The 14,120-nt window shown below is 35.9% G+C and overlaps 1 protein-coding gene across 2 annotated transcripts in view; it reads right to left on the bottom strand.

The window, feature by feature from the left end:
• TMEM67 (transmembrane protein 67) overlaps nt 1-14,120 on the bottom strand; it is a 31,458-nt gene that overhangs the window by 4,823 nt on the left and 12,515 nt on the right. For both annotated transcript variants that reach the window (XM_065628032.1, XM_065628034.1), the window contains exons 11-23: nt 13,285-13,350; nt 11,726-11,882; nt 11,215-11,338; nt 9,947-10,052; nt 7,910-7,966; nt 7,715-7,813; nt 7,163-7,261; nt 6,712-6,798; nt 5,882-5,981; nt 5,646-5,785; nt 2,903-3,043; nt 2,347-2,427; nt 352-468 (exon numbers count right to left, since the gene is read on the bottom strand). In XM_065628032.1, coding sequence (XP_065484104.1) covers nt 352-468; nt 2,347-2,427; nt 2,903-3,043; nt 5,646-5,785; nt 5,882-5,981; nt 6,712-6,798; nt 7,163-7,261; nt 7,715-7,813; nt 7,910-7,966; nt 9,947-10,052; nt 11,215-11,338; nt 11,726-11,882; nt 13,285-13,350 — 1,374 coding nt within the window. The remainder of the gene's footprint in view (nt 1-351; nt 469-2,346; nt 2,428-2,902; nt 3,044-5,645; nt 5,786-5,881; nt 5,982-6,711; nt 6,799-7,162; nt 7,262-7,714; nt 7,814-7,909; nt 7,967-9,946; nt 10,053-11,214; nt 11,339-11,725; nt 11,883-13,284; nt 13,351-14,120) is intronic.

Here is a 14,120-nt window from a genome sequence, read left to right as displayed (position 1 = left end):
AAAACTTTTTAGAAAAACAGGAATTTTATATTTATGAAATGAAGAAGAAACAGAGAAGAAGAAATAGTGAAGAAGAAAGATGAAGAACTAGGTAAAAGCACTACTCAGTCATATATTTGCACACAAACAGCCAGTATCTTTTAAGTGTTACAACTTGGTGCAAAGTAATCACAGAATCATAGAATCGTTTAGGTTGAAAAAGACCTTTAAGATCATCGAGTCCAACTGGTAACCTAACACTGCCAAGTCCACCACTGAACGCAAGTAATGTACAAGTGCAGGTCCACAATGCAAAGTTTTTTAATAAAATAAATAATTAGAGCAGGTATAAACATTACTACTTTTACTTACTGCTTCTCTCTTTAGGTTCATATTCATTTCTTCCATATTGGTATCTGCATGTCCATGCACAGAGCGACCGTGGATATAATAACCAAAGCAGCTGTGTGACAAGAGAAACACTGAAATCTAAAAGAGATGAGGGAAAAGAATACTTTAATTAAACATTATAATTTTATTTCTGAACTTTTCAACTGACAGTAGAGATCAGCACAACCAGCCCTTCTACAAATACAAAGTAGGCAGGTACCAAAATAAATATGGCAGGAAAAAAAATTTGATAACTCTTAACTGATTAATCCTATCCATGTTTAACTAGAAGCACAAACCAGCTTCAAGTTTAGTTTGTCGACAGCAATGATCAGTACTTAATTTCACAGAGCCAAAAAATTAAAGCAAAGTTATTAGCTTTTATTTTGATTCAAAAGTTATTTCTGTGATACATAATATATATGCATGACTCTAGTTGAGCTCCTAGGAGACTGTATTTAATAGAATTTAATTTGGTATGTTACAATGCTTATATATCACATACAACCCCAAATTAACTCTCTCTACAACCCGTGCTCTACATGGGTGTTTCATGGAAGAGGAATAATCAAGGCTGAAAAGGCCGATAAAAAGGATTAATCTCTGTATTTTTAAGAAGTTCTGGACAAATGAGCTGGTCCAACCTGTTCTGACTGCACTCTTCTTTGGTTAAAAAGGAATTCTTGCAGTACAAAGCTACAAGACCCATATTTGAACTAGGGAAAGCGAATTAGTTCAGACGTAAGTGAAAATGCATGAAAAAGGTGATAACTGTCCAAGGGGGACAACCATGGAGTTCAGTGGTTGAGGGACAACCACAAGACAGGAGCAGAAACTGAACATAAACATATTAAATAAAACCAAGACAGCCGTGGCTGTAATACAAAAGTACTAAAATGCAAACCAGTAGACAGAATGGCAGTGAAGGGTTCTGCACCTAATTTCTGTCATAATTTGTTACTTTTTAATTCTGTATCACAGAATCACAGAATGTTAGGGATTGGAAGGGACCTCAAAAGATCATCTAGTCCAATCCCCCTGCCAGAGCAGGAACACCCAGATGAGGTTACACAGGAGGCGTCCAGGCGGGTTTTGAATGTCTCCAGAGAAGGAGACTCCACAACCTCCCCGGGCAGCCTGTTCCAGTGTTCCGTCACCCTCACTGAGAAGAAGTTTCTTCTCAAATTTAAGTGGAACCTCTTGTGTTCCAGCTTGAATCCATTACCCCTTGTCTTACTGTTGGTTGTCACTGAGAAGAGCCTGGCTCCATCCTCGTGACACTCACCCTTTACATATTTATAAACATTGATGAGGTCACCCCTCAGTCTCCTCTTCTCCAAGCTAAAGAGACCCAGCTCCCTCAGCCTTTCCTCATAAGGGAGATGCTCCACTCCCTTCATCATCTTTGTTGCCCTGCGCTGGACTCTCTCCAGCAGTTCCCTATCCTTCTTGAACTGGGGGGCCCAGAACTAGACACAATATTCCAGATGCGGTCTCACCAGGGCAGAGTAGAGGGGGAGGAGAACCTCTCTTGACCTACTAACCATCCCCCTTCTAATACACCCCAGGATGCCATTGGCCTTCCTGGCCACAAGGGCACAGTGCTGGCTCATGGTCATCCTGCTGTCCACCAGGACCCCCAGGTCCCTTTCCCCTACACTGCCCTCCAACAGGTCATTCCCCAACCTATACTAGAACCTGTATGAGCATATGTAACCAATTTAACTTCAAAAACAACCTAAAAATCACATGTCTAAAAGGACATATTGATACCTATAGTTACAGACTCTTTTTGCAATTAAAGTTTAACTGAAATCTTGCAGATTGCACCAATAAAATGAGCTCAAAAAAACTGGCTGTTAGCTAGTAATCTCTGATTAAATTAAAAGAATAAATGTTATTTCATATTCTTAAAACTATCTTCTGTGTTATTTTATTAAAATTACTGCTGTACAGATTAGACAAAGAAATACTTACATTGCTCATGCAACACAAATCAACAAACTGGCTTATCTTATCTTCAACAAATCTTTCATAAAACACAGAAAAAAATACAATCTGAAAGAAATCAACCAAATTTTCTTTTATTAGTTCATCCGATTTGACTTTATTAAGCAATTAGCTTCACAGTTTAACACCCACAAATTACAGACTTCTGGAGTGGTCACCATCGCATTGGACTATGAAAAGGGATTGACATCCTTCCTCTAAGAAGTAAAGTTGTAGCAATAACCTGCTTTTCATTTTGAACTTGGAGATGCTTCAAAATTGTTTAAAACAAAGTAGTTGCATAAATTAACACCTTTGGGAGGATTAAAATTCTGACTACTAAGTAAGATGTCTCATAGCTTAGAAGATTAATTTTGAGCTCTAAAGGTGTCCCATGCTAAAGTAGCTAAAAGTCTAGATCACATAAAACAGTTACTAATCTACCCAATGCTATGAGACGTGGTACGGATGGCCTGGTGATATGTTCTAGCTTCCAAGAACTGGCCTGAAAATGATAATTCAGTATCTCACATGTTTCACATACCTGTAACAAGGCAATGGCTAGCCAGAGTGCCGCAGACACACCAAATCTTAAAATGCGGCTCCAAGGAGCGATGTAACTGTCGCTGCTTCTCGTAAGACTGGAAGAAGAATCCATTAAAGCCAGGTTTGAAAATCCCACCACCTGAAGAGATAAAAATGTCAATGTAACAACATGAGGCAATAAATAGTATTAATTATTACCCTGTTGTTTCCATCATAACAGGATGATGAAAAAAATGGGAAAAATGGACCTGGGAATATTAGCATGTTCTCTATGATAGAGCCCACTTGTGTGATCCAGTGTTATTAACAGGAAATATAATTAAAATCATTAATCTGTATGCATGTGTTGACACAAATTCAGAACACATGCAGCTAAATCTCACGACAGGTCAACATTGATTTTTACTGAAAAACTCCAAAGATTCTACTGTTAGACTGCAGAGAGAGATTATTTCTGCCAAATTTCAGCTTTTTGGTCCTATATATTCCAATGTTAATTTTTTTACTTGTTTTGTGACTGTAAGAAACAGATTTTTTTTGTTGTTTTTTTGAACAGAAATATATTTACCTCTATTGTCTTTATGGCTGAATATATTTTAAGCAAACAATCTAAAAAAAATTCCGAAATAAAGAAGATGAGAGAAACGCTATGTCTTGAAACACCAAAGAGGTGAGAATTTTGTGAAAATAATTCAGAACTGAAGCTGCACCACCAACATATTTGTGGTGGGTTAACCCTCACCACAGCAGGATGGGGAACAGGAAGAACAAAAGTGAGAAAACTTTTTGGTCAAGATAAAGACAGTTTAATAAGCCAAGAAAAGGGAAGGTGGTGAAAAACAAACAAACCAACCAACCAACCAAACAACATGACATGAGATGCAAAGGCAATTACTACCTCCCAGAGGCAGATCGATGCCCAGCCAGTCACCAGAATAATCCCTCCCCTCCATTGTCATTGCTGAGCATGATGGTACATGGTATGGAATAGCACTTTGGTCAGCAGGGGTCAGCTCTCCTGGTTGTGTTCTCCTCACAGCTTCTTGTGCACCCCAGCCCCCTCACGGAATCACGGAATAGTTAGGGCTGGAAGGGACCTCTGGAGATCATCCTTGATGCTCTGCAAGCGCTGTTCAGCCATAGCAAAACCATCGGTGTGTTATCAGCCTTTTTTCGGCCACAAATCCAAAATGTGGCATCCTATGGGCTACTGCAGAGAAAATTAACTCTATCCCAGCCAGACCCAGGACAATAGTGGAAAGCTCAGTTTTGTGGCCAAAGTGCCATGGAGCCAACACTGCCACGGTGACATGTAGCCAACCCGGGGCTGCTGCAGTGCCAGCCATGAGGCCTGAGAGACTCCTTCTGCCACACTCTCCAACTTCCTCCAACTACTGCCTTTCCTGACTTGTTTTCTACAACTGTAGAGCCCGTCACCATGATTAATGAGAACTGAACAGTCACTTCATCAAAACTGGTAAGTCAAGAAGGCAGGTTTTGAGCAATACGGAAGTTCCTCTCTGTAGGAAGGAGCTAATTGCTGTACCTACCCTGAGCATTACACTTCTAGGAAAACTACATTCCAATCTCCAGCATGACAATAAAAGTTATAAAGATCAGCTGAGGTTTTCACAAACACCAATTTTAACCTATTTAGGTACCTTTCATGACTTCCTCCACTATTAGTGGCAAGAAAATGATTTTTCAGAGGGAAATTCATAGCAGGAGTCATAGAGCAAGATGTTAATCACCCTTTACTAAGAGTAGCCTCTCTCTTCTAGTAATACCAGGAGCCTATGAAGAGTAACCTGAGCAAATTAGTTAGTTGTGGGAATACTTGCTCTTTTTTCTCCCATTCCTTCCTTGGAACATGGCACAGTTGTTGTTCCTGGCCTGTATTTACCAACAGCAAAAATACTGATGTAGTGAATGAGAAAAGGGGTTTTTTGTTTTATTTTGGTGTGATTTGTTTGTTTGTTTGTGGTTTTTTTTCTGTATTTAATTTGAAAGAAAAATAGGAAATTTAAAACCAGAAACATAAAAATGAATAAAAGTATTAATATGTAAAAAACCCTCATATAAACAACTATATGCTACATGCTTTAAGAATACTTCCCAAAATAAAAGTACTTACCAAGAAACAAACCAAAATGTTTCGAAAAGCAAAAGCACAAGTTCTCACGTCTCCTTAAACCGTAACTGAAGGCATACTGCCTTGTGTTATGCCATCAGGAACAGAACTGGCACATTTCATTTCCTGCTTTATAAAAGGTCACTACAGCAAATTAGCAGGAAGGAAACTCATTTCGAATAAATATGAAACTAGAAATAAAGCTGTAGACTGTGGCAAGAGGGAGTCAGCAGGCAAACAAATAATTGAGTGTGTACGCAGATTTATTAGTCTCTCAAGCCATTTAAGGTAACGCCCAGCTTAAAAAAAACAAACAGAACTAACAAAGTTCTCTAAGGTAATTAAGGGTTGTTTGTGGTTGTTTGGTTTTTTTTAAGCCTTCCTTAATGAAATATTGCAATGACCCAAACATACATACATACAAACAAACTAAAAAATGTTTAAATAATTATTTTACTAAGTTACATGTTTTCAAATGAACTTGAAGGTCATCCACTATTACCACAGAGAAAGCAAGAAACAAAAACCAGACCCTTATGTTACGCTCTGGTTGTGAATCATAAAAAGTCAATAATAATAATAATAATAATAATAATTTTAGTAATAATACCTCCAGGAAAAAAAGAACTGCAAGCACTTGAAAGAGGTGATTTATCTTCCTCACTGTCTGAATTTCATTCCATTCATTTGCTATAAAATATGTCCTCCATATGCTCACAGGTGCCGCAGCACTTTTAATAACACCTTCACCTAAAACGAATACATATAATTAAGCTCTGAAATTTAATGCTTGAGAGTATTAATTTAAACAAACCTGTTTATACACACAAGCACAGTTTGAGTTACCTTCGACTGCTTTAAGAACTTTGCCCTTAGGTCTTTCCCAGTCAATGAAGAAAATATCTACAGTAAGTTGTGAAACCAGCAATTGTAAGAATTGCAGAGCCTAAGAAAGAAAAAGGAGAAATATAAACAGTAAGGATAGCAACAGCATACAGTCAATGATGAAGAAACAGTAATTTCACGTCATTCATTAAACATAACAACGGATATACTTGATTCTACCTGAGACTGCAACTTTGTTACCAACTTTTGATTTTTTCTTTTTTTTAACATAAAAGCTTGGAGTAATGGTAAATCATGTGACGACATGCAAAATAGTAAAGAAAATACATCAAAGTAACAAATTTATAAAAAAATGACTAAGTAGTTTCCCATAACATATTAATCTGTATTATGAATTCCAATTCAATATAATACCCAAAATTAATAAAATACTTGTATGTCCCATGAAGACAGAATATTGATATTCGAATTCTAGAAGTATGCTTGAACATAATTATTTTAATGTCTTCTTTTTAATCAGGAACTGACAGCACTTATACTCTGCTTTAAAAGAAAGCACTTGCTTTCTCGATATGGTGTTATTTTATTTGGGTTTCTTTACATCTTAATCCTTGAAAGAATAATTTTCCATAGATCATCTTTCTTAGACATTTATTTCCCTATAAAGTCACCACAAAATAAATGTCTATGGAAAACTGATTTAATTCTTAGAATAATTGTTTACATCTATAAACTAAATGAACTATACAAAATGTTTAAAAACAAGCCTACTGAAAATATGCAGAAGCATATGTTGTAATGTCTTTAATGCCAGAGGAAAAAATATTTACCTTTAAACTGAAGGCACATGCTATGTATGTAACAAAATATTCTTCTTGAGATGGAAGTGGTAAAAGGACAGAGACAAACTGCTGAGCCTGTAATTGAGAAGTTACATTGAAACAATATGGACAGCATATGTAACAACATACTAAGTGCATAAACATGAACAACGTTTTGCAGAAAAATAGCAATATTTAATGTGTAATCATTTTGAATTTTTAAAATATTTTAAGCGACTATTAAGCAGACTGCAAGCACAATGAATCCTAAGGAGAAGAAAGAGGTGAACACAAAAATTTAAGCACACAAAATGAAATATGACATAGAACTTGCCTCAATAGTCTGACCAGAAAGGCAAAAATAAAAATAAAAAAAGGAAAAAAGAAAATGAATTTTTGTGTAAAAATGGATGCAATATTAACAGGTTTTCATAACACCCAAGTCTGGAAAAACACTTACTTTGAAGAACACAAGCCAATAAATCCCTGTGCCCACCGTGATGACAAAGAAAACGTTGGCAAGGTCTCCAGCGTAAAACAGTAAGAACTTGAAAACTGTCTGCAATTATAAAAACACACTGTAGAGATCTGTGAAACCAATTAAGTAATGCATATGTACATTCATATAAATGTTATGCAGCTCATACTACAGGAAACTCTAGCACTGAAAATTACCCTTGAACAACATTTTTCTAGTATGGTCATATATCTTTATGGTATATTCAGCATCTGAAACTCCTACATGCTAGTCTTTGTTCCAAAAAGAATTAATCTGAAAACTAAGGCCACTCAACTGATCAGAATAGCTCTGTAAATACCTTTACTTTTAGCAAAAGTATTTCCTAAATAACAACATCAGAATCCTCAAGAGAACCAAACTCCAGGTCACAGTTCTATGCACTAGGCTAGAAATTTTTTCAGTTACCTTAAGAAACAGAATAGTTATATTACAGCAAAGGTCTCCCTCAAGAGAGGAAGTTGTGTCCCTTTTTATGTTACCAGCTGTTCATACCTGCAAGTCAATTATAGAGCTTCCTGTGCGCCTCTTCCAGCCTGCAGTCTTGAGAAGGGACCACAACACTGCAAGCCCACCCAACACACCCAGCGTGATCTGAAGAGAACAAAAAATTACTTGCACATATTTTTTAAAAAACACAAAATAGAAGTAAATCATTATACCGACAAATTAAAAGACAACACAACTTACATCAGTCTGAACCTGAGCCTCTGACTGATCCATCTCATAACTGATTGAGAAGGAAACCTGAATATTGAGATACAAAATGTAAATATGGATAGAAATTCTGAAATGCTACAACTATTACAGACAGCGGTAGTTTTATACACTTTTTTGGTGGGCTACTACACAACTACAGCATATATCTTCTTTTACTGTATACATCTGACCTGGTGTGCTCCAGTGCAGACCTGGCACTAACACGTGCTCTGCTACACTTGGTGCAGATTCTACTGACAGTAATGCCGGAGATGGATGCCTGCTACCTGCAATTTAGCAGTTGGACCTAATCACAATCCTTTCAAATGTGCATAATTTTTTTCCTTCTGAAAGAAGACCCCAAAGGTTTGATACTTTCCCTTTTATCAGTGTTGATTACAAGTAACTTTAATGTAACGATACCAATATGCAAAATCAAGAAGTGAGCTCTTACATAGCTGAGACACCAAATTTTTTTTACAGCTTGAATGAAATAAAAATTGTCAGGCAGCATCAAAATTGCTCCCTTTAGCTTAAATTCCTGTCTAACCTAAGACTCATTTTGACTTTGGTCTGAAAGATTTGTACAAGGAAAAGAAAAACTTTGTCTTGGTTTTATAACATTCTGGTCTGAGTCTTTGTCACACCAAGGCTGAAGTTAACACAAGTATGATAATAAATAGTATTTTAATTTGGTTTAAAAAAAAAGTACAAACCCTCCCCAAAGCTAATCCTCCCTCACCCCTGCCTTTGCTTTCTAAAATATTTGTTCCTGTCAGAGCTCCTTCTATCACCACACTTGGATTTATGTCTGAATATGCTTAGTTACTAGAAGCTCTGTGTTTATAGAACTTTGAATGAAATTCAATGTATCCTTTTTACTTTAAAGAAGGTTTTGCATAAAATATGTTAAATGCAACAAGACATCCAAAATTTACAACGCCTAAGTAGATCAGATGTAGATGTAAAGGTGAAATAGTATAACAGAAACAGAGAAAATAAAAGCAATTGTTCCTGCCATCACCACTTGAATGAATTATTTTCTAAAAAAGTCCTGCTTCTGTGGTTAAATAAAGACATCATTTAGGCAGGGAAGAAGTGTGACTAATTTTTCTGTCTCTCTTAACTCCCTGTCTCTCCTTTCATGCAGCCAATATGGAATGCAAGGAATGGTTCTAGCACCAGAAATTTCCGGCTAGTTGTCTATCTGTACTGGAAGCCTGAACTGTTGAAGGTAGATAAACAGAAAATGTTAATGTTATATTTTTTTAATAACGGAATGGTGATTCTACTATATTAAGATCAACATTTTCAATTTTAGAGCAATGTGATCTAACAAATAAAAAAGGAACTGGAAAAGGGCCTGTGAGCTGTTGCATCATGGCAGGCAAAGGGGCAAGTAGGAAATGCCCCTTCTGCACCTGCTACAGCAGAACGTGGTGGCTTTCAGAATATCCTCCAAATTGGTCCCCAACCCCTCTGGCTAAGGATTTTTGGATTATTTTACTTTAACTCTTAGAGATGTGCTATAAAATAATACACAGCAGACAAAACACTAAAGGGTGTTTTAGATACATTACCAAGATTTTAACTTAAACTACAGGTGACCTGAAAATTCAGTGTAATAACAGCCTCCTCTTAAATGCATTGCTTTAAATAAAAATATTCCATTTCTTGCATAAATTGCTGATTTTAGTGCATTGCATAGAGTACTTTTCGTGTTATTTTATGTGCATATAATTTTATTTGAACTGTAGCCTAACTTAGCATTATACAACCTATTGTAAAATTCTAAGTCTTTTAAGTTAAAAGAGGTGCAAGATAAATTAAAAAGAAAATACTTCTAACTGCTTTGTTTTAAAAGCTTTAGCTTTTAGTGAAAACTTGCCACTTCAAAACTGAGCAGAACTAGAAAGTGCTTATTAGATTTTTACAACTCTCCCACACATGTTCACTCAACTGGAATTCCAACAGAACTAAAAGCATGATTAAGAAATCAGTTCAATTAAGACAGCACAAAGATCTCACCATCACACTCTGGGTTTCAGGGTTTTGGACAAGCACATCTGTGTAAGCAACAGTAATTAGAGGAGGGTAGATAGTTCCTCTCTGAGTATGGGATAACAGGCGAATTCTGCAGAAATACAGACAGTATCACTTTTAATACAAAAAAAATGGATGAATCGCTTGGAAAATATTGATTGAAACATGTACTAATAAGAAAATACTAAATGAACAGAACAACCTGATCAATAAAATGTGAGTTTCAAACCCCATGACATGGCAATTCACATTTTAAAAGCAACCAGAGCATACAAAGGCATGTACACAAATATATAAAAAGAAAAAGCTGGGAAACTGTAAGAAAATACCTGAATCAATATTTACCTACTGCTTACATTATGATAGTTGCAATTAAAGTCAATTCCAAAAAGTAACTTTTCTCAAAACATTATAGAGTGACCTTTTCTCTATTTTGTATTTCTGCCATTATCCTTTTTTTCCAAGGTAGGAGGGGGCTCTCCTAAGATACATAAGCTAATCCTTATTTTTTGAAATAATGTAATATGTAATTCTCAGCGAATGGAGTTAGTACATTAAAATAATATTCAGGATGATTACTTGTATGGATCAGTACTCAGTGCTACTCAGGAATCTTTTTAACTAATAAGCTGAGAAGAAGAGCTGAAGGAAATGGGATATCTCAATTTTCAGACAGTCATGTCAAAGTCACATTACATAAAGGAGGAGAAACAAGGGTTCTTCCAAAACATATTCCAGCTGAGATTAACCATCAGTAACGACCCTAACAGGTAGTCTCACAATTGCAGTTACATGACTACAAGTCTATTTTGCATTGTATAGCAGAATAGGTAACAGTTTGCAAAAATACTGCAAAAAAAGAATAGAGAGCATGAAATAGCATCCTTGTATAGTCAGCAACATACACATTGAAAAAGAATTAGCAGAGTTTTTAGGTCTTTCTGGATGACACCTGCCTCCACAAGGTGACTGAATGCCTGCTAACTTGCATTAGGCATACACAACCTAATCCATTTTAACTGGAAAGTAATCACAGTAGTTTTAACCGCCACAAGTCAACATCACGTATTCTGACTCACTCATCAGAACAACCTGTGGAAACTCTTGCTATTTCCAAGTATACAATCGAAAAAGCAGTACAGGACATACTAGAAACAACATAATAAACCAACTTTATTTTAAGACAATAAAATGCAGATTGCACAAAATTTGCTTTACTTTCTATGCACTATATATCACATGCAATTAATCACCTTATTGTTATTTTGCTAGCAATTCGAATTACTCTTGGTAGTTTTCCCAAGTCATTCTCTTTTCCGCTTAGCGCATCCACCAAAAAAAATCGACGAGTCAAAAGCCAGTTGTTCATATTATTGCCTTTGAAAAAACATGACAGCCACATAATTTAAAAAAAACTAAGTCAACACAAAAAACCAATGAAATCTACTAGAAATGACACATATAACTGTATGGTACATATAACTGTATTCAGAGTAAGAATACTTATTTTCAACTTAAAGACATAATTAAATCAGACTGCTTTATTGGTGCATATTATTGATTGGGCTGGTGTCTGCAACCAAAGCTTGCAGTTAACGCTAGCAGAACTTGCTCACAAATATTAAAGTCTTAAAACAGAAACAAGTTATGGTGTGTTGTGGTATCTTTAAAAATAACTCAGGAACAGTAATTAATACAAATGCTTTCCATTTGAAGTCATTCACATTATTTAAATTCACAGAAATGTTACTATGACAGTCTTACCTTGATTAACAAACATTTCACTGTATTGAAGATTCAAGTTTAAAACTGGCACAGCCCAAAGATATTGTTGTCCATTGTCACCATTATATTCAAGGAACAGGTCATAAAAGATTGGATTAGCAAAATCCAATAAAATCTTGGAAACTGAAATTTTGCACTACAAGAAAAGAAATGTTAAAATAAAAAGATCACTTTAGCCATTTAATGATTTTATCAAGTTGTGGATTCTTCTCCTACAAAATTATTGTGGAATCTGTCCCACTTCTTCGCAAAAGACAAAGCATTCTGCCTATTTGCAAGCAACTACCAAGTACTAAGGTTTTTATACAAACCTCTTGGAAATTATTGCAATTGACCAGAACGACTGATGTGGGAAATGAAGCTCTGCTAACATTTTTCAACAGATTAGGAAAAAAATATCCCAGCAAATTTCCCAGGGATAAAATTTGAAACAGCATAAACACTAAAGTCAAGAAACACAAACGCTGAAGTCATGGAGTTCAGTGTCCAGTTCTGGGCTCACCAGTACAAAACAGAAATAGAGATACTTGATATAGTGCAGCACAGGCCACTGAGATGACGAAGGGACTGGAGCATCTCTCCTGTGAGGACAAGCTGAGAGAGCTGGGACTGTTTTGCCTGGAGATGAGAAGGCTCAGGGGGGATCTTATCAATGTGTACACGTAGCTGAAGGAAGGGTGTACAAGACAAAGCCAGGCTCTTTTCAGTGGTGCCCAGTGACAGGACCAGAGGCAACGGGCACACACTGAAACCCTCTGAGAATCAGGAAACACTTTTTCACTGTGAGGGTGACCAAGCACTGCCACAGAAAGGTTGTGGAGTCTCCCTCCTTGGACATATTCAAAAGCTGCCTGGACACAGTCCTGGGCAACCAGCTCTAGGTGGCCCTGCTTGAGCAGAGGGTTGGATAAGATGACCTTCAGAGGTCCCTGCCAACCTCAGTCATTCTGTGATTGTGTGAAGAAATTAAATGTGAAAGTAGGTAGTGTTTTGTGTATGTGAACAACCATGCCATCTTTAAATACTTGTATAACATATCTACCATCTTTCCTCCAAAGCTGTAGGGAAAAAAAAAAGTGATCCATACAATCCATGAAAATAATTACATTAAAAATACTCAGTAAGTTAATATTTATTGGTGTTTGTATTTAAACCCAGTAATATTAACTGTTGTTAATAATCAAGAGCAGGCTCTACATACTCAATAAATCAAATACAAGAGATTTGAAAAAGCACAAAAAAGAATAACTATATTCGACAAGTGCAATGATCCTAAATAGAAAATAAGTTTCCATTCTGAAATATGAATTAAACAACATTAAATGATATCGAATAATAAAAATACTTAACAAAGATTCATCAAAATTTTATTTCACTCAACAATAAATAAATTAAAATAAGCAACAGTTTCTCAAGAAAAAAGTCCATTTTGCACCTTATGGCTAAACTCTGTAAGTTCTTCAATACACACTGAATTACTAATGACATAAAAAGCAACTTAACTCAAAATTTAGAATACCATTTTATCTCTTACTTACACTTTGTTGGTAAGTTGTTCCAAATGTATAAGCTGCATTCAGTCTAGTTTGGGTATCAGAACAAAGCTGAACAAAACATAATTATAATTAGGTTAATTCAAAGGTATCTTTTTCTCACATGAAATATTCATAGGTACCCAAAGCTTTTTATGTATTCACGGTTCTCACAGAAGATATTTTGTTGTATTTTTTAAGAAGAGAGGGATTGATTTTGAAGAGTAAACGTGATTATTTATTGTATTAATATTGGTGTTCCTAAACTTCTGTTTTACCTTATTGCATAGGATTTTGCAGTTCACTGAAGCTGAAATCTGTGTATAGCAGCATCCAACCAGTCAAAAACGATCTTTTTGAGGACAGAATGTTCAATGCACCGTGCTACCTTTATCAGTAGCTTGTGCTAAATCCAAGAATCCCATAAGAAATGAACTCCACATTCATATTTCCCCCTTTCCCTTAAGTAAGCATTCTCAGATGATGAAAGTTATCATGGCAAATAACATTACTTTTTTTCCTTTTTCAACAGAAGTTTCACATTTTCTGCAAAGAACAAGTCATTCTAAGCAGCACTCAGAAAAATGGGCGAAATCCCAACTAAGTGATCATGGCACTTAGGTGGAGGGCACAGACATTTTCTCCAAATGAAAATTAAGTCTAAATTTACATAAAACACAATTCTATTAGTGTGCAACTGAAATTCTGGGAATTGCTACAATTATGCATTGAGGTTGCTTTAGCACCATTATGTCCTATCACACAGAATCTATTACATTAAAAGAGGCTCTGAACAGGAAAAGCTGCTCCTTTCCCATTTACTTTTTATAGCTACTAAAAGC

This window comes from Caloenas nicobarica, chromosome 2 (assembly GCF_036013445.1).
Source record: "Caloenas nicobarica isolate bCalNic1 chromosome 2, bCalNic1.hap1, whole genome shotgun sequence".
In the NCBI taxonomy this organism is placed as follows: Eukaryota; Metazoa; Chordata; class Aves; order Columbiformes; family Columbidae; genus Caloenas; species Caloenas nicobarica.
The sequence above is the reverse complement of the archived record's forward strand: the minus strand, read 5'-3'. Positions and strand labels throughout refer to the sequence as shown.